The sequence below is a fragment of the Athene noctua genome, chromosome 2 (assembly GCF_965140245.1).
Source record: "Athene noctua chromosome 2, bAthNoc1.hap1.1, whole genome shotgun sequence".
NCBI lineage: Eukaryota > Metazoa > Chordata > Aves > Strigiformes > Strigidae > Athene > Athene noctua.
In genome coordinates, this window is record NC_134038.1 from 152988877 (window position 1) to 153007334 (window position 18458).

At 44.3% G+C, this 18458-nt stretch overlaps 1 protein-coding gene across 2 annotated transcripts in view; it reads right to left on the bottom strand.

Annotated features, from left to right (window-relative positions):
• Positions 1-18124, bottom strand: part of CDCP1 (CUB domain containing protein 1) — a 28847-nt gene extending 10723 nt beyond the window's left edge. For both annotated transcript variants that reach the window (XR_012633066.1, XM_074898141.1), the window contains exons 1-4: positions 18020-18124; positions 4241-4444; positions 2507-2863; positions 840-1208 (exon numbers count right to left, since the gene is read on the bottom strand). Coding sequence is in view for 1 of the 2 variants with exons in the window: in XM_074898141.1 (XP_074754242.1) it covers positions 840-1208; positions 2507-2863; positions 4241-4444; positions 18020-18095 (1006 nt within the window). In the remaining variant the exon portion in view is untranslated. The remainder of the gene's footprint in view (positions 1-839; positions 1209-2506; positions 2864-4240; positions 4445-18019) is intronic.
• Positions 18125-18458: the final 334 nt, after the last annotated feature.

Consider the following 18458-nt stretch of genomic DNA (forward strand, 5'->3'; position numbering starts at 1 on the left):
GAACATCCAAATGTGCTGAGAATATTATCACTGACATTTTCCATGTCTAGTGTGACTTCTTCACACTAGATGATGTTCAGGCTTCCCTAGGAAGCAAAATAAAACTCAGAGGAAAGAAGAAAGGAAGGTAAGAAATGCATACTGGTGCCATTAATAGTATGAAGACATCTCCAGTTTCACCAGTTCAGGCTAGGGATCATGATCAGCCATGACAGCAGGTTTCACCTGGCTAAGCACAACTGCTTACATCCAGAGCAGAAACATGGGCTCACATTTTAAGAATTATCTTTAAACTGTTGAATCTTACAGATAAAAATAAAACTGTATGAATAAGCTTAAACTTTATTTCTGTATTGAAGAACAGGCAGCAACATGTGAGTCTGGACAATTCCAATCAAGTAGCTGCAGCCCCTGCCCAATAGCTGGATCAGGCCCCCAGAGGGAACACAGTCACAAGGAAGGGCTAGCTGGTGCTTAGCTTTGCTTATACAACATGCAAGACCTGATACTGCAGGCATTAAAGGTATTTTTCAATTACATGATGCAGGTACTAGAAAAGGAGAGGAATCTCCATTTTCAAGCTACAGTGTAAAATCTACAAAGGAGCTTTATGCTCCATTGCAAATTGCAAATTTTAGCACCACTGTCTGCCTTGCCATAATGATGGCCAGTGGTAACCCAGGCAGTAAAACAGGCCTCCGTGTTGCTTGGCAACCCACCTCCTTAAACTCAAGGAAGATCTAAGGAAAATGACAAAAACCTCAGTATTTCTCTTTCTTGCGATGCTCAGCCCAGGCATCTGTAAGCAAAAGCAACAGAAGGAGCAGACAGGTACTTACTCTCATCGACCTGCGGGTGCTGAACGACAACTTGGAAGAGCAAGCGGAGAATGCCGGGGTTCTGGGCATCCTGATCACAGCCCTGCAGGGATAGGTTGAAACTGCCAGCAATATTGGCAGGCTGACTGTCGCTCAGCTTAAACACCTCTGGATTGCTGAGGGAGCCAGGGATGTAGTACTCCACCCTCTCTTCTTTCCTTTCACAGTTGGAGAGGCTGTAGTTGTGGAAAAACACGCTTGCTCTCATGTTGGAAGGAACCACAAACTGCCATGTCATGAGCTCGTCTTCGGGAAAGCCCAGTGGGTAGTTTGGGGACATCAAGGTGATTGAAGATTCTCCCTTCAAAATTGATTCAATAATGCATAACCCTAAAACGGGGCGGGGGGGAAAACCCATACAAAACAAGTTGCAATTAATGAAGACACACTGACATATCTAGCACCCCAGCAGCAAATTTTTATTTTGACAGTGAGATCATCCACTTCATCTACAGGTTATTACAAAACCCTCAGACTAAAACATACACTCGAGTTGATGATTTGGTCTTCAATTACAGAAAAAGTAATGGAAATACTAATGTTGTATTTTCAGCTTACTGGGTTCACCTTTCAAGCACATGGACAGAGAAGCCTTTATTTTTTGGACAGGAAAGATCCAAGTTCCTACTTCTGACCCTGGCTTTACAAGAGCAAACACACAACCTGATAACTCCTGCTTCACTGGGTTTTGGGAAACAAAAGATGTAAACTTTTATACTAGCACAGAGCTCTCGGTCCGAAAACCTCCCAGATCTAAGAAGAGCATGCCAGCAAAGAGCCTCATGATAAAGCATGAGTGCGAACCCCAGAGGCTGTGCAAGACACTTCATGCTTGGATGACTCTTGTCAGTGTGAAGAGATCATGGTCCCACTCTAGGAATCCAGCAACCACGTGCAACTGTGAGGAGTGCCAGGAGTTACAGAAACTTGTGCTCTAGAAGCTCAAACATGGACCAGGTTTCTTTTATAGCTGATGGCAACAACTGCAGAGTTCAAGTACAGAGGAAGAACATCCCCCAAGGAGGGTTTGTCATGAGATCAAAGTAACCAATGGATTGCTATGTAATATCACAGGTATTTTAAGAAGATGACTACACTATGTTTTATGTTACCGTGCAGGTTGAAACACATAGCGTATCTGAGCAGGCTCAGGACCTTTCCAGGTGCTGCTTCCCCTTTTCCTACCTTCCTCTCCTGAAGAGAGGCATAGGATTGAGGCTCCAGAAGTTAAGGAAGCCTTATTTATACACACGGCAACCAGCAAATAATTCTCTTGGCTCATTCTAATTATGATATCTAGTCTCACCTAGCTGAAAACACAAAACCAACAAAGCAGGTATGTTTAAGTTTTAGGAAGTTTAACGAATTTGAAAACAAGTAATGTGCACCAAAAGCAGCAACACAACAGTGTTCATCATTATTAGCCAAACTAAGATATTCTGACCCCAGAAGAGCACCAGCTACCAAACTAAAAACCATACAACGACAGCTTTCAGAAAAGATGAAGTGGAAAGGAGTTAGAGATAACAGACCAAAACTAGAAGGTTACCTGAGAAGAAAGGTTTAAATAATTCTGCTGCAATCTGCACAAAGTGATTACAGGTGAGGAAACACTACTCCTTACTTACGTTTTATGGAAGCCCTGTTAGCTATGCTGAAGCCTGAGGTGGTGAGAGGCGAGTCCCACGGGAGGTGCAGAGACATGACAACTCCTCCCAGCAGCTTGACACGAGACACCGAGCCATTCCTGCAGAAGGTGCCAATGTTGACTATGGCTGTATCGATACAGCTGTTGATGTTGTAGCTAACAAAATCTGGGCATGTCTCTCCTGGTTCAATCTGTCTTAGCCACGGGGTTGAAAATTTCAGTTCAAGTCCAGCCTTTGTACTCGCCTTCACGTCCCAGACGAAAGTCCTGTTAAGGCGAGGTAGCCCCGGTGGGTAAAGATGAACATCTCCAAAGGGACACAGGCCTGATACACAGTCTAAATGCAGAGAGAGAACAGCCATAATACATTCTGGATATCACTGAAGTAAACAAGGAGTTTGACACTTTCCCCTTCATTGCTATTTTCGCAATTTTTAGGTTGCACTTAATGTGCCTTCTACATGCATTAAAAGATACTCCTACAACACAGTCACCTGGTGTATCTAAACAGGACTCCTAGCCCATAAGGTAGACAGGATAAACCTGCTTTAGTCAGGCTGACTAACAGAAGTGATTCATTGTCTCCAGTATTCCTGCCTTGTTTGCTGAAGAATTTAGAAGGTATTTAGTGAATAGGGTAGAGTACTGAATGGGCAAAAGGGAGAAATTCAATATCAGGAGAGCTAGAAATTACAGATCTAAAGAACTGATTTTGTTCCATCTTGCTCAGAGAATTCCTGGCAAATCATTCATCTTTAAATTTTCCACTGCTTGCCATGAACTGTATCTTCCTTTCCTTGGTGCCCTGATGAACAATCTGGGCCCTGCACTTTGCAGAAGTGGTAAATAACAACAACTGCCACTGCAGAATTCTGGAGAGAACTTAGAAAGTTTTTATCTGAAAAATCCAAATTATCGATATTTCAATCTGGACACTGAAAATAAGGACACTTTAATCTACGTTTAGGCTCCAACTTAGAAGAAATACCACAAACACATCTTACAAATATATCACGAAATGTTGTGACCGTTACTATTTGCATGAATTATATAAATAAAACTGCAAAACAGGAAGAGAACTATCCTTGAACACCACCCCGAAAATAAAGATGTTACCAAAGACTGAATGCCCAGTGAAGTTTGGGATCTTGTTGAGAAGTAGCACATGTTCATGACATTAAAGAGTACATTAACATACATACACCAGGGATAACACCTAAACCAAACAAAGCTTTAGTTACAACACTTCCAAATCTTTAGTTTCTTGACTTCAATAATGTTCACTAAATATAGGGAAACATGTGCATGTCTTCAAAGTTTGTGGCCCTTATAGGCACAATCAAGCTGTCAAAACAAATAATGTGGGTAATATATCATTATTAGTGTTTAGAAGCTTTTGACAGGAAAAAAGATTCTTTGATGGGTTTATAAACCATGGGAAAAGGGAAAGAGGCAAGGAAGTGAAGCAACAAACTACCATTTAACTGTTTCCAGAACAGCCAACCTAACATTAATTCTGCTAGCCATAATACAGACTTCATTAATTTGCATAGTTTTAGTAATTCAGGGTTATTTATCCGTGTTCAAAGACTTCTTCTTACCCAAGACTATAAGGGATACCTTAATGCAGTAACAAGAAAAAAAAAAAAAAAACATGTGGTTTTCCTACAGGAACATTACCATTGGGGGAAAAAATTAAAAACCTGTATCTTACCAATATTTTTCTGAATTTCCATGATAAAATACTTCTCTGGAGTACTACAAGTGAAGGTAAAAGTCACGTTGTCCCCTGGTTTTATCTTGAGTTCAGACCTGATGACATTTTTAACACGAATTTGACACCTTGGTAAAACACCAGGTCTCAGTTTAATCATAACTGTGATGTTGTCCACTGTACGAAGAGAGATCATAAAAGCAGCTAAGAAAAAAAAAAAAAAAAAGATGTGTTTTGTTACTAGTAGGTACAAATATCAGCAGCCTCTCCACACTTCCTCACAGATGCCACATTGTCAGAACAAATATTCACATCCATGTTCTCGGAAGTCTCTGGTGTTGGACCAACAGAAAACTCTGCTTTTCCAGTCCGATGCAGACAACACAGAAATCCACTTGCTGCACACACTCAGAGAGAGGTATACATGGAATCTCCGTGGGACCAGTTCTGCTCCGGTTTACCTTCAGCAGTGTTATTTATTTCACATTTAAAAAGTAGCTCAGCTATTCCTTTCAAATTTCTGTTGTCCCAGTTTGGGGTTTTGTTCTGTTATGCCCATCATACAGCCTGCTTCATTTCTGAAGGCACCCATGAAGTCAGCTTGGGAAGTTTATTCAGCACCAAACAACAAAGCAAGCATCAACTTCAATTGCACATGATGGTAACGGGTGAATCTCTGGCTATACCTCAACAATTACTGCAGACCAGATGAGGTATTCTGGTGATACCAAAAGCACGTACCAACAGACATTTACACGTGTGGTCGTGGTCCACTCCCACCCTCCCCACCCTTTACAACTCATTCCCTGAAGGTACAGGACATCTACGCAATGATCCTGAGCAGCACAGAAGGCATCTGTGGCCTGGGATGGACCGTGTGTGCTTGGGTATCTCCTCTCCATCCTTGACATGACCATCATAGACTTACAGCTTTCGGAGAATACATAAAAGCCTCAACAGTCTTCACAGATTTCAACCCATCCTCAAGCACTACTGAATGAAGGAGCAGCTCTCACAGGAAATACTGGAGCCACAGAATAAACTGCTTGTTCAATATTTTTATTTTATGGGTCTGTTTATCAACAAATGGACCAGACCTGACTGTCTTCTAAAAATATACATGCATTATAAGACAGCAAGAAGCACTGTCTGGACATTCAAGATGACTAGAAAAGTTATTAGCATCAGCTTAGCAAAGATTAAAGCCCAGCCCTGCCTGTAGTGAGTAAAGTTTGTACTGAAGTCAACCGTATCCCAGCCCCAGGTGAAAATCTGAGAACAGGTCAGTTGTTAAGTTTTCTGGTATTTGTTTTCACTGCTCTCCCTTTCTTATTTCAGTGTATGGAAGATAAATCAGTGTCTACAGCATTTGTGCTTTTAGTGTTTATAGAAAAAAGAATAATTTATGTATATAAAAAAGAAATATAACAGATCTAGAAATAAGCGTGCCCCAACTTTTGTTCAAAAAGGTCTTGTCCTTGAGTGGGACATCATGCAGGGCTGCACGACAAAGCGCTGCCCATACGCCAGGTTGGGAATCCTCTTGGTTTGTAACCCTAAAGAGATTTACCCTAGCAAACCCAGCAGCGCAGCCCCCCAGGAGAGCCCCCGCAGCCATTCCCATCGCCAGGCAGTGTGCCAGCAAGGCTCGGGAGAACAGCTGGCTCAGAAACACACATCTGCAAGATGCCCCAGGCTGTGCCCAAATGCTCATCTAAGCATCCCTTGAGCATCTAAGCATCCAGTCTGGTCCGTGACAGCTGCTATTGTCGCAGTGGTAAGGACACAGAGTCCTGGGGGCTTACCTGGTGAGGGTTGTGGGGAGCAAGGCTGAGCACACCACAGGAACCCTTGATCGGCAGAGCCCTCTCGTGGCAGATGAGCACACCAGAGACCCTCAACCAACCTACCCACCCAACTCAAAACTTCAGTCATTGCAGCTGCAGGGAAAAGCGTATTGTATTAGTGACTCAATTTCCCATAAAACCCACCTGTCATATTTTTAAGCCTCCCATTTAAAATATCCTGATTTTTACAGCAATCTCATGGTTCTACAGGGCCCGACTTCCGCTGCAATGTTTTGCAAAAGCCCTGGGGATGGAGCAATCACATGGGCTACTGTCCTTCCCTGCCACTGGGAACACAGCAGCTCCAGGTTTGCAAACACAAGGCATCAAAAATCTCACTGCTAGGGGGAGTAGGGCAGAGAAGAGTTCTCAGAGATACCTCATTGTGCTTTTATTTAAGTTTTGTTGGTCTTGAGCCTTCTTCCAGCCTTTCTGGCTTTTCTACACAATCTCATAATCAAGAGACTTAGCAAGCCCTTGAAACTGCCTTATCTATTTGCCTCCAGGATCAAAAGCTTTAAATGAAAACCTCAACCACCACAAGGCTTGCCGAATTTCTGCACATACTTATAATGACAAGTTTACCAACCCTCTAATACCATTAGTGAGAACCTGGTCACTGAGTAACTTTCCTACAGCTTTTAAGTGATGGGACAGTCCTCTCACCCAAGAGCCTACACTGAATTCCCTTGCCTCTTCCAATGGCTGGCACTACTCAACATCTACATTGTTGCCATAGAAATGCTTTCACAAAGATTTTCAATCCGAGTTTTCCCAAGGGAAAGAAAAAAAGTGACCAGATAAACTAGGAACTGCCTTGTAGGAACTGCCTTGTGCAATAACCTTCCAAGAACACAGGAGACAATTTCAGGGGCAATGTCCACAGGGTGGAGAAAAGAGCAAATGCAGAGCCAGCAACTAGGGCTGCTCCTCCTCATTCTTTTGAAGGAAGCAGAAGAGAAAGTGAAACAACTACTCCCAGCCTAGCCCAGAGTTTTGTCTTCCACATTACTGGATGATTTTTGGGTTCTTTTGGGGTTTTTATTTATCATGCTTAGTACACAAAATACCCTTTGACCATGGTGATCATCATTTTTCTGATGTTTATATCATCCAGATATGAAGTGTTAATAGCATAATACCATTAATTAATAACTATGAACAAAAGAGACTTCTTTCTTGCACACAGTAATTGCCATTCTCATCTGCAGTTTAAGTATTACTGAAAAGTCCGTTTCCCATCCCTGGGACAGCACAGCCACATGGCCAACCTAACAGGATGGAGAAACACACCAGTGCCACTACCAGCCAGCAGTTCTGCACCAAACGCTCGCACATGGCTCTAACACCATTTTTAGTCATGAGGATTAAGTATAAGCATAACCTTAAGCACATGCCCAGTTTTGAAACAAAACAAATACATGCCCTGAGCTCAAATCAAGGAACAGAAATGTTCAACATTTTGAAAGAAACAAAATGTTTCTACAAGGGTTAAAACAAAGCATTGTCTTCCCCAGCCTTTGAAAGGCCTGAATTCTGCTGCCTGTCCCCCCTGTCCCATCCCTCCCCCCCGGCCTTTTCCAGACTTCATGACCATGTAGCCATTCATCTGGTCAACCTGCAAGAAGATCAAATCCTTGTCAGCTCAGTATCACTTCCTAGCATGGACAATGGCCCATGCCTCAGCTTTCCAAAACAGGATCTGCCCAGAATCACAGAAGTGCTGCAATTACCAATATATCAGCATCCCCCTAGGCAGCAAGGATGCAGATCTATACCCAATTAGGCAAAGCTGTCTGCTAGAAGCCCACACAAGGACACACACCTAGATTAGTGCATAAACAAACAGCTTGCTAAAATGAAACTCCACAGATAATCATTTTGGCCAAGAAATGAGAGCACAGTGCTGTTATGTCAACAGCAGGCAGCTGCTAGGGACGTGATAAGATACATTAGACTATCAAATCTAATTTTCATAGGAAAAATGGAGAAAGAATCATGTGGAAAATATATCCAGTGATCCCAAAGTCACTAAAAAAATTAACCCCCCCAAAACTATAGCCACACACATGCTGCACAATAGAGAGACTACTTAAAAAGCACCTTTACTGCAGAGCTTTTATAAACATGAGTGAGTCTCTTCGTGACTCACACTAATCTGTCTTTGTCTGTGACTCTCACTGCATGCCTTATTAGGATTACCAGTAACTGTACACATTTCTTGTAAAGAAGGAATTTCCACGCCTTGTTGATGCTGCACAGGGATGACACACAGGATATCTAAACCAACAAAGCATCACCAAGCTGGATCTAGTCTCTGTCTACACAACAATGAAATTGCTGGGCTAGAAGATGTCAGAGGTAAAGCCTCCAGCCCTGAGCCGGTTCACAGGCTAACAGGAACATCTGATCTCACCCTAAATTTTTTTCCTCTAAGCAATTAGTTTTGCAGCTTCCTTTGGCTCTTTCTTCAACCACTCCAATCTAAATCTATATCTTCCCTGCCACAACTGGGTTTCACTACTGCTCATCCTTGTTTAAGACTGCGCCTTCATGACAGTTGTCTCGTCACAGCATCCCTTTATCACTAATGTTCCTTTCTGCATAAACGCACCTTGGCTAACTTTCTCAACAGTATTTTTCCAAACTCTTCACCAATTTTATTGCTCCAAGCTCTCCAACTTGAATTAGAAACAAACTGCTTAGTGTAAACCAAGCCAGACTACTCCACAGAGTTTAGCCTAAATTTATCTACTATGGTTGCATCTGACACTAATATCCTAGTATTTTTTAATATGTATATATGAATGTCAAAAGGACATTTTTCTTGTATGAGAAGGGAGTGCAATGTAAAAGACAGCTGGAGAATAGTAGAGCCAGTGGCACTCACAGAGTGTGCATATGTACGTACAAGGAATGAACTTGGCAGGACAGTGATTTTTATGGCTATGTACAGTGCCTTGCTAAACAAAGCAGGAGTTAGAACAAAGTCCAACTAGTTTTGGCTAGAGGGCTGTGTTTTATTGCAGCAATTTATCCATAAGGATCTATGGATCGTTTAATGTGACCACTGGATGGATCAAAATGAGAAAAGCCCTAAACAGACCAAGAAACCAAAACCCACAAGAATCACCACCAAAAAAACCCAGATGTTAATTTATCACAAAATAACATACAGAAACCATTGGTTTGCTTGTTCTGGTTAAGTCATGGGCTTGTCCCACTACAGCCATTTTTAATAAAAAACAGTTTCATGGGGCTGACTCAGACACCATTCACGAGGCAGTGGCAGCTGAAGGAGACAGGCTGCTGCAGAAGATGAGCAGCAGCAACACTGGCCCCGGATATGAAGTACCTGGAACCAAATCCTTGTTCTGCCTGAGGGTGTTCTGAACCCACACAATCAACACACCTCTCCAGAGAATGGGCTCGTCCACCACAGCATGTTGTGCCACCGCCTCGGGACAGGGATAGCGCCACAATGCTGCCTGCTTCTACAGCTCAGTAGGCTCTCCTGGAAGGCTCCCCACTTCTTCTGAGCCCTTGCAGGGATGCTGGCCCACAGACACACTCCTGGCCTGCTGAGGTTGTTCCACTACACATAATCTACTGCAAGGGTCATGGCAACACGGCAGGAAACAAGGGGTATGACCCAATAACACAGTAACATGGCCATACGCTGGATTACTTCAGCTTCAAGACATACAAACTCTTCTCCATGACCTAATGGACAGCCTTTGTGCACAGGACAGCAGCATTAGCAGGACACATTCAGGCCAATCCATCCAAAACACGCCACACCTAGTGAGGGGACCTCAAGGCTGTCTCCTGTGTGATGAGGATTGCAGGCTCCAGCTCCCATATCCCAAGCAAATGCCCCAACGGCTCAGCTAACAGGCACACCAACAGCTGTACCTGATCATCCATTTCCCCATCTCCTCCAACACTATTCACTGCAGAGTTGGCTCAAATTTGCCAACAACTGATCAAAGAATATTTAAAAGACTGTATGTCTCCCTGCTTTGCTGACTTGAATGTTTTGTACCTGCCTTACTGAATCTTTCCTTGTCAATTTGAGTCCAACTCTCCAGTTTAACTACAGCACCCAAGTATTACCCACTCCTCCTATTCCACCTGCAATGCCCATCCAGGTAATCACCTTCACATTCTTCAAGCCCTCAAAGTCAGCCAGGGAATACACACCATCTATACTCTTCTCACCTACTAAATGGTGCTGTAAGCAGCAAACTGAGATCATGAGCACAAACACAAATTATAGCCAACCCTGCTTGTTGCAAGCTGCCTGAAATTCTGTTGGACTTTTATAAAGCAAACAGGTTTTCTGTTTATAGTTAAAACAAACTAACCACTCTTAACATTGCTCAATGATTTCTTTCTATTTGGACTTCCAACATCACACTTGCTTAGGATACGAGGTCTATATTTTATCAAAGGATTGCTTTCAGTAAATCACTGAGAAAAGTAAAGCTTAAAATCTGCCAAATTTGTAAACTCTTACAGATAGATGCTGCCAATAACTATTCTACCAGGGTAACCACCCATATCTCAGGAATATACCTGGGGGAGAATATCCATTCCTCAGCCACCACAGCAGGGCCCCCTAATATTCACCGATGGTTTAAACTGATAGCAGGATGGGGCTGCAAAGCAGGTGAGATGTCACACATCCAGTTCTCCTCATCAGGGAGGAAGGGTGGACACTTCTGGGGAAGTGATGTTACAAGCCATCCCAGCACAACTCACCAGAGAAGGTCTGTCAGTATCCCTAGGTCAACAAAGCTGCTCACTCAAAAGTTGTTAATTCATTAAATTTGTAATGCCTAGCAGGAATAACATACCTTCAGATTTAAATTAGCTTTTAAAAAATTATAAATTTCAAAGGTGTATTTACCCTTTCTCTAGAACCTTTTTGGAAGATTATTAAGACACTCATATAGCTTGTGTAAATGACATTTTTGAAAGAAGCTTTTTTCACCAAAAGTGGCAAAAATAGACGCTTTGTGATTTGGCAAGCTTAGCTGTAATTACAGAAAGGAGAATGTTGACTCTGAGCTGCCTTTTCTTAATTCTTATTTTACAGATATGAAGTTTTGTTGCTTCTGTAGAAGTGAGAGGCAGAGCTCAGCAAATGCTGTCTGCAAGCTGACTGCCAACTTGCCCACAACATACAAAATGTACTATAGATGGGTCTGCACAACTTGACGAGAAAATGTCACGCTGGCACAAGGAACACTAAGACACCACACAAGTTGCTGCAGGAGCCTCCCTTGATCAAAGGGGTGTTTTCTTGAAGTTTATCCCTACCTTGATGTAAGCTAACAAGACGACAGCATCTTGGAGCATGTCTGAACAGCTCTTCGGTCTTGGCTCTGGTTAACGAAGGTGGAAAAGCGCATTTCACAATCAGGGGTCCCTCCCATTCCAAACATCCTGCTGGCAGCTCTTTGTCTCTCACTTCTGACAAATTTCAGATCATCCCTCTTCACCCCTCACAGTTTGCTGTCTCCATATGGTAACCTCTCAGCTCCACCCACAGACCCAGAAAAGCCAGGGCCAACTCCAAAATGCCAGTGTGATCATACCTCTCAAAATAAGAGTTTGCTCTGACAGTGAGTAACCACGCTCACTTTGTTCCCCAAGAAATCAAAATGCACAGATCAATGCAGGCTGTCCCATGGCACCCTTGAGGATGGTTGTTAAAAGGTGTCCAGTGAAACAGGCAAAGTTGAGACTTTTTCCCCCCCGTATAGGAGATAGGTAAAAAAAATAATCTGTTTTCCCCTAGTATTGGCAGCCTGGGCACTCATAAGCAGACTAGACCTTACTAACGTGTGAAAACTACATCTACCAGATGGGATGGCAAGATTCTTCAGCTGCCTCTTCCTGAAGGTCTTCCAGGAGGTCCCATCAATACTATCTACACTGGGCAGGCTGAGCTAGAGGCAGCCAACCCTTGCCTCTGACACCAGCTAACGCAGAAACACTAAGGTTTGCTCTGACATAACAGCCAGAAGTCAACAGTTAACTAAGCACAGCACAACTCACGGCCTTTCCTTCACTCCCTGGCACACAAACAGATGTTGAGCAAGAGGAACCTGTATGGCCACACCTGTCAGGTTTGAAAAGTTTGAGTTGAGGGATGGTGACCAGCCTCTATTGGCTGAATCCTACTAAGAACCACCAAAAGTTACCAGGTGCTCTACAGGAACTGGTTAATGGTTTAGCTCCAACAAATCAACCCATGCTGCAGCAGGTGTGGTGTCTGCTCCAGAGCTGAGGTTTGACAGGAATACCTGAGCAGCATCACTGAGATGGCTGATGTCCCAGAAACTGCTGGAAGTTCTGCGTTAAGGTAACATCTTTAGTCTTTCCCCCAGCTGGACAAAGGCTTATAAATTATAAAAATTATTAAATATGTAGAATTGTGAAAAGATTTTAAGTTAAATTTAAGAAAAGCAAGGTGAGCAGATATGGGATTACCCAAAAAGAGCCCAGTTAGATCAAAACCAGCATCCAAGGCCCATTTTTCCCATATCCTCCAGCCTAACACACACTTTGCTGCTGCAGCTGAGCCTTTCTAGATGCTCTTGCATGGAAACCAAGGCCAGAAAGCATCCAAAGGGAGACCTCAGAGGAACACCCAGAAGACAGTAGGAGGACTTGGACACAGCAAGAAAATCGCTGGTCAGCTCAGTTCAGTGGAACAGTCCACTCATGAGAGTGGTGAGCAACACCCAGCTTCCCCCAGCACAGCCCCAGCACTAACCTGCCACCACCAGCAGCCCCGTGCCAGCCACAACACAAAGGGGTGCAACTCCACACACACACACACTGCTCTCAGGTTGTGTTCATCTGTCCCTGCCCAGGACCTGAAGAAGGTGGAATGTTTTGCCACCAGCAATTACAAAAAGCAAATGAAAAATCTAATCAATACAGTGAAACTGGTGAAGAAGGAAAAGAGTCACCCACTTGTTATTTACACTAATTTGCAAGCACACCATATCCCTGTCACACACAGCTGTAGCAGTCGACACAGGTAAAGTCAAAAGTGTATTTTCTTCTCAGAAAAGGGTGACTCCTCTTATGAAATATTTCTGGAATGAACTAAGGGCAAAGTTGCTCAGTCTCTACCCAAGACTGAGGATTTAACAGATGTGGATTCCAAAGCTTTTTATTTAACATACATACATGTATAAGTATCAGTTAAGCTGGGTGATAAGGGCTATACCAATAAACTATGCTTCAGCGATATTTGAGAAAATACTGTTACTACATATTTCAAGAAGTCAAAACTTTTTTTTCCAGTAGCTTTCCTCCTACTTTCTTTCTATCCCAATATTATTTATAGGTAAGATTAATTCATTTAAATAATAAAGACGACTGAACACAACTGACCCAAAGGATATGTGATATCAGGTAGGGGAAAGGTTCTTACCTTGTTTCATAAAGCAAGCCCTGGTTTCTCTCTAGAAACTGCTGTTACAGTGTAGCAAAACAACGCACACCAGTCATTATAAAAACGAAAGGAGAGCAATCTTCTAGCTAAAGAATAATCTTCTCCATGCCACAGGTCCATAGTGGTACCCTGGACATGAGCTCCAGCAGCCTCCAGCCCTTCCATCCCGTTTCTCCCTTGGCCAGTCCTTCAAGCCAATACCAAAAAAGAATCCTTTTCAGCCCGCTCCTCCTTAATTATTTTTTGGCTGATGAGCCACCGCAGCTCATCAAATGACAACCCCAGGCACAAAAGACTTGCCAGCCGTGTAAAGAGCCAGGCTCAGGAGCTGGTCTACCACATTACATTTCTTCTCTCCTGGGGCACTTCTTACCAAATGGCTGCTATTGGCTGGTGCTTTCAGTTCTGCATACGAGTAACACCATGACCATGAGTACGGCTGTTAGAGAAACTTCATTCACACATGAGACCACGACCTATCTGAGGATCTCTGGTGGGGGCACTCAAATTGGTGGTCATTTGTGCTGCTATGGACAAGTTCAATTCAGTGTATTAATTCTCAAACATTTCCATATTTCCACCACCTCACATTTCCTCTACACCCTTTCAGACTTAAAGACAAACAAATGCAAAACAGACACAGACAAGACTCACCTGTTAAAAACACACACCTCAAACCTGCAAAAATTTGAAATTGAGAGGAAAAAAAACATATTTTCTGGCAGAAAATATAAGGTACTAGCACCAAAGCCAAGACACATAATAAGTAACTTACTACACACGTTATTTTCTAGAGAGTAAAAACTAAGCATTCCAGATGATTAATGGCATGAGACAAGCAAAAAAAAAAAAGGTACAACCGAATACTCATGCACATCAGTTGTGGTCTTAAAAGGAGAGGTTTCGATTGAGTGAGCAAACAGCAATTCAGAATGGAAATAATCCAGCTTCCACAGACTTTCAGAGGAGCACAAAACAGGCCAATTATTTACATTGTGTCAGAACAGCAGAAAAACCCTGCTAAGAGCTTGGGGTTTTTTAAATTTTATTAAAAGAAGCATCTTTAAATGTTAAGAAACATGTGACTCAAATCAGGCAGTTGCCAAGGAAAAGTTAACTGGAGGGTAGAGTAAGAAACAACGCAGCGTTATCTGCAAATTCCCTTATAACAATGTCACTTTAAAGACGAACCCCAAAATACATATAAGGATACTTTAAATCTGAAGTATTTGTTTGTTTCATAGACATCACAAAAATCTGATTAACTTTATTATTAGTACTTCAAAGAAACACGGTTTTAATTGGAAAACACATTTTCAAAGGTCAGACACGCAGTACTTCATTCACACTCCCACATCTATGCACAGCTATTGCACCAAATACTTTCTTCTGTAGTTCTCCACCTATGAGTTAACAAATGTTTCATTTGATAATTTACTTTATGCGTAAAGCTGCTTTTGAAGAAAACCCACAAGCTCTTCTGAAGACAATGTGGCCAGCCATGCTCGACCTACACGTTCCTACAGGACAGTAAGGACAGCACCGTAACACCGTGCCTCCTGGGAAAGGGTGGAGGGAGAAAGCAAGAGAAGAAAGGATGTCATCAAGAATGACAAGAGACAGCTTTAGGGATAGGTGCACCAGATTTGTAGCCGTCCCACCAGAGTCACTAGTCCCTGAGAAGAGGCACACATGCCTCACACCCACCTCATGCACGGCTCTGCACACCCAGCCTAAACCTGCCCTTGCTGAAAGGGAGATTGCTGCAACTTGCAGCCAAAACGCAGCAACAAGCAGAGCCAGTACCAACACCAGCACCAGGGCAAAGGGAACCCCTTAAAAATTACAAACTACATAGGGGTGTGGGGGAAAATCTTAATCTGAACTATCTTGGGTTTTCAGGACAAACCTTGGCTCAAGGAAACATTCCAGCTCCAGTTTTGGTTGTGCAAAAACAAAAGCAGCTCCCACTGGGATGAAGGGCGTACAAGGCACATGAGAACTGCCAACAAAGGGCACCATTCCCCTCTCCGGTCCTGCTCACACCATCGCAACCTTCAGCCTACCAACCCACACCACTAATGCAGTCGAGACTGAGCTACCTCTTTTCAGGGTGAGCTGGGGATCCACAAAGAACAGGAAGGCACCAAGTTAGAGACTCTGACAGGATGACAGAGGACCTGGCACACAGGAGCAGGGATGCTTGTGCAGGAGAGGAACAAGCAGGCAGAAGCATACAGTTGGAAAGGAAGGGACTGAAGAAGGTAGGAAGAGAGAACACCATCAGTGGCAGCAAACCGCAGGGTGCACCAGTGGTGTTTTGTGCAACTTCACTGTAGCCAACTTTGCTTTACAGAGCAACTTCACAGTTTGCCTGAGGGCAAAGTCAGCGGCTGGGGAGCTGTCTCTCCCCAGTTCCTCTAGATTAAGCTAAGAAAGCCCACACGGACATCTTGTTTGTGGGGAAGGTTTGCACAATAAGGATTGACTAGACATAATTTGTCAGACTCACCACCTTCCTTCCACTTCCTGCACCTTCCCACCTGATTTGGTTTTGTCACCTTCCAGACAAGAGCTATTACAATCACACGTGAAGGAGACTTGCTTGGTTCTCCAGGGACACAGCCTGCATTCCCTGCCACCACACAGTTGGTATCCTGCTCACTCCTACACTCAACCAAAACAATGGTATGGGCTCAACTTTGCATAAAACAGGTATAAACTTTTTTTCTAAATGCTGACGCAAATGCATAATTCATTTGGATGCTTGAAACATGACAGAAGGGAAGAAAGTTGGAGTAGACGATGACAATAATCAAAAATCAAAGACACTGTCTCAAAAAGAGCTGTACTATGCCTCAAAAGAAAGCCCATGAAGTTTAATGTGAGACATGAAAAAGATTTGGGGGGATAAAAGGAACAAAGGATTTTGATAACACAGTTTGACCAGAGGGTGAGGAATAACGTGCAAATGCATGATTAATACGCTGCTGCATCTCCCAGTGAAGGTCTAGACCTATGTATGAAAAAATATGCAACTGATGATTTTTTAATTTGCTACTTCAATAATACAAGACCTTTGGAAAGTCTAACTCCTCTCCTTCTAACACTGATCCAACCTAAGCCTTCAAAAGTTAGTTTCCTTTGAAAACAACACACAATTAACCACAGTATAACAGTTTTTCTTTTTCCTTTGAAAATACTTAGAGAGGCAAATAGCTGTCATTCACTCTACTCAGAGGCAATACATTAAATGCAAATATTTAGAAAACTACACAGCTTGAAACTTGAACCTCAGTGCTGTCCAGTTTCACACTCAATGTTTAGACTGCATTGTTTATAACAATAGCCATGAGTCCACACTTCAGCATAAACATTGAACTAAAAGGTAACAAACATTAAAAAGGCACAAATTTAATGTCAGACTCTTTAGGTTATTATAGTCACTGCAAATAACTCAGCAGTTATTTTGTATAGAAGGACTCATACTTCAAGAGTCTTTAACAGGACTAATGGCTATAAACCAGACTGTTTAGATTTGAGGATGGGCATTTTTTGCAATCAAGCAACTTTGGAAATTGAGGAAAACCCCACACACTGTCTCTGTGTTCATAACTGGAATTCTTTTGGGGTTGCAGGCAGGATTTAAGAAAATTATTCACAGGTTATACACATGCGATTGCATCAAGCACCCCAGAATTTCAAGAGACACAGTGTTGGTAGTGAGCGGCAGCCTCCCATTGAACTATCTGACCCGGGCAGGCATACGAGCCATTCCGTGTCCCTGCACGTACTGTTCATCCATCGCTCCTTAGGAAAAATATCATTCTCTTTGCTCGAAAGCTGACACAGCGGCACGGTCCGACACAGAGCACGGCCCTGCAAGCTCCTGCTCCTGACGGATAACTCGGTGCCTCTCCGGCACGCAGGGGAAGGACTCTGTGAAGTTACTTGCTTAATCAATATTCCAGCCAGCGAGGATGTAGAGATCAAATAATTTGATCTTGCTAGTATTTGTTTCACCGAGGAAGAAAAAAGGAAGGTTCAAACGACGGGCGCTGAAAGTGGATGTCCCTGCCGCGCCGTCCCTTTCTGAGCGACGCCCGACCCCACGCCTCAGCCGGCCGCCCCCCCGGCCGAGGAGCCCGACTTCCCCCCGGGAAGGAGAGCGGCCACCCCCGGGCAAACCCCGGCCCTCACCCCCGCCCGCCGCCGCAGGACGACCCGCACACGCCCCGGGGGCCCGGGCTGCCGTAAGGCACCGTATTAAATGAGCAGAGCACACGGAGATGCACACGGAGATAAACACGGAGTCACCGGTCTCCCGCCTACAGTGCAGCCAAGAAAAGCGAGGCAGGGCTCAGCCGCGCCCCGGGCAGCGCCGCCGGGTGACCCGTGGCCGAGGGACAGTCGCCTCGCCTCGCCTCGCCCCGCTCCGCCCCGTCCCGTCCCTACCGTCCCGCTGGAGGAGCTGCGCCGAGACGGCGAGGAGGACGGCGAGGAGCGCGGCCAGCGCCCGGCCCGCCGCCATCTCCCCGCACGGGCCCGGCGCCGAGGCGGGCGCGGGTCCCCTCCGGCGCCACCGCCGCTTCCGGCTCCACCTCGCACCTGGCGGGGCGGGGCGGGGCGGGTGAAGCTCCGCCCCCCCGCCGGGGCCCCGCCCCCGGCGCGCCGTCGGGGAGGGGCGGGGCCGTCGGGGCGGTAGGAGAAGGGGCGATGGTCGGGAACTGAAGGAGGGTAGATTCGGACCAGGTATAAGGGAAAAAACCTATTACATTGGGGGCGGCGAACACTGGAACAGGTGCCCAGAGGGGTGGTAGGTGCCCCGTCCCTGGAAACATTCAAGGCCAGGCTGGACGGGGCTCTGAGCAACCTGATTGAGTTGAAGATGTCC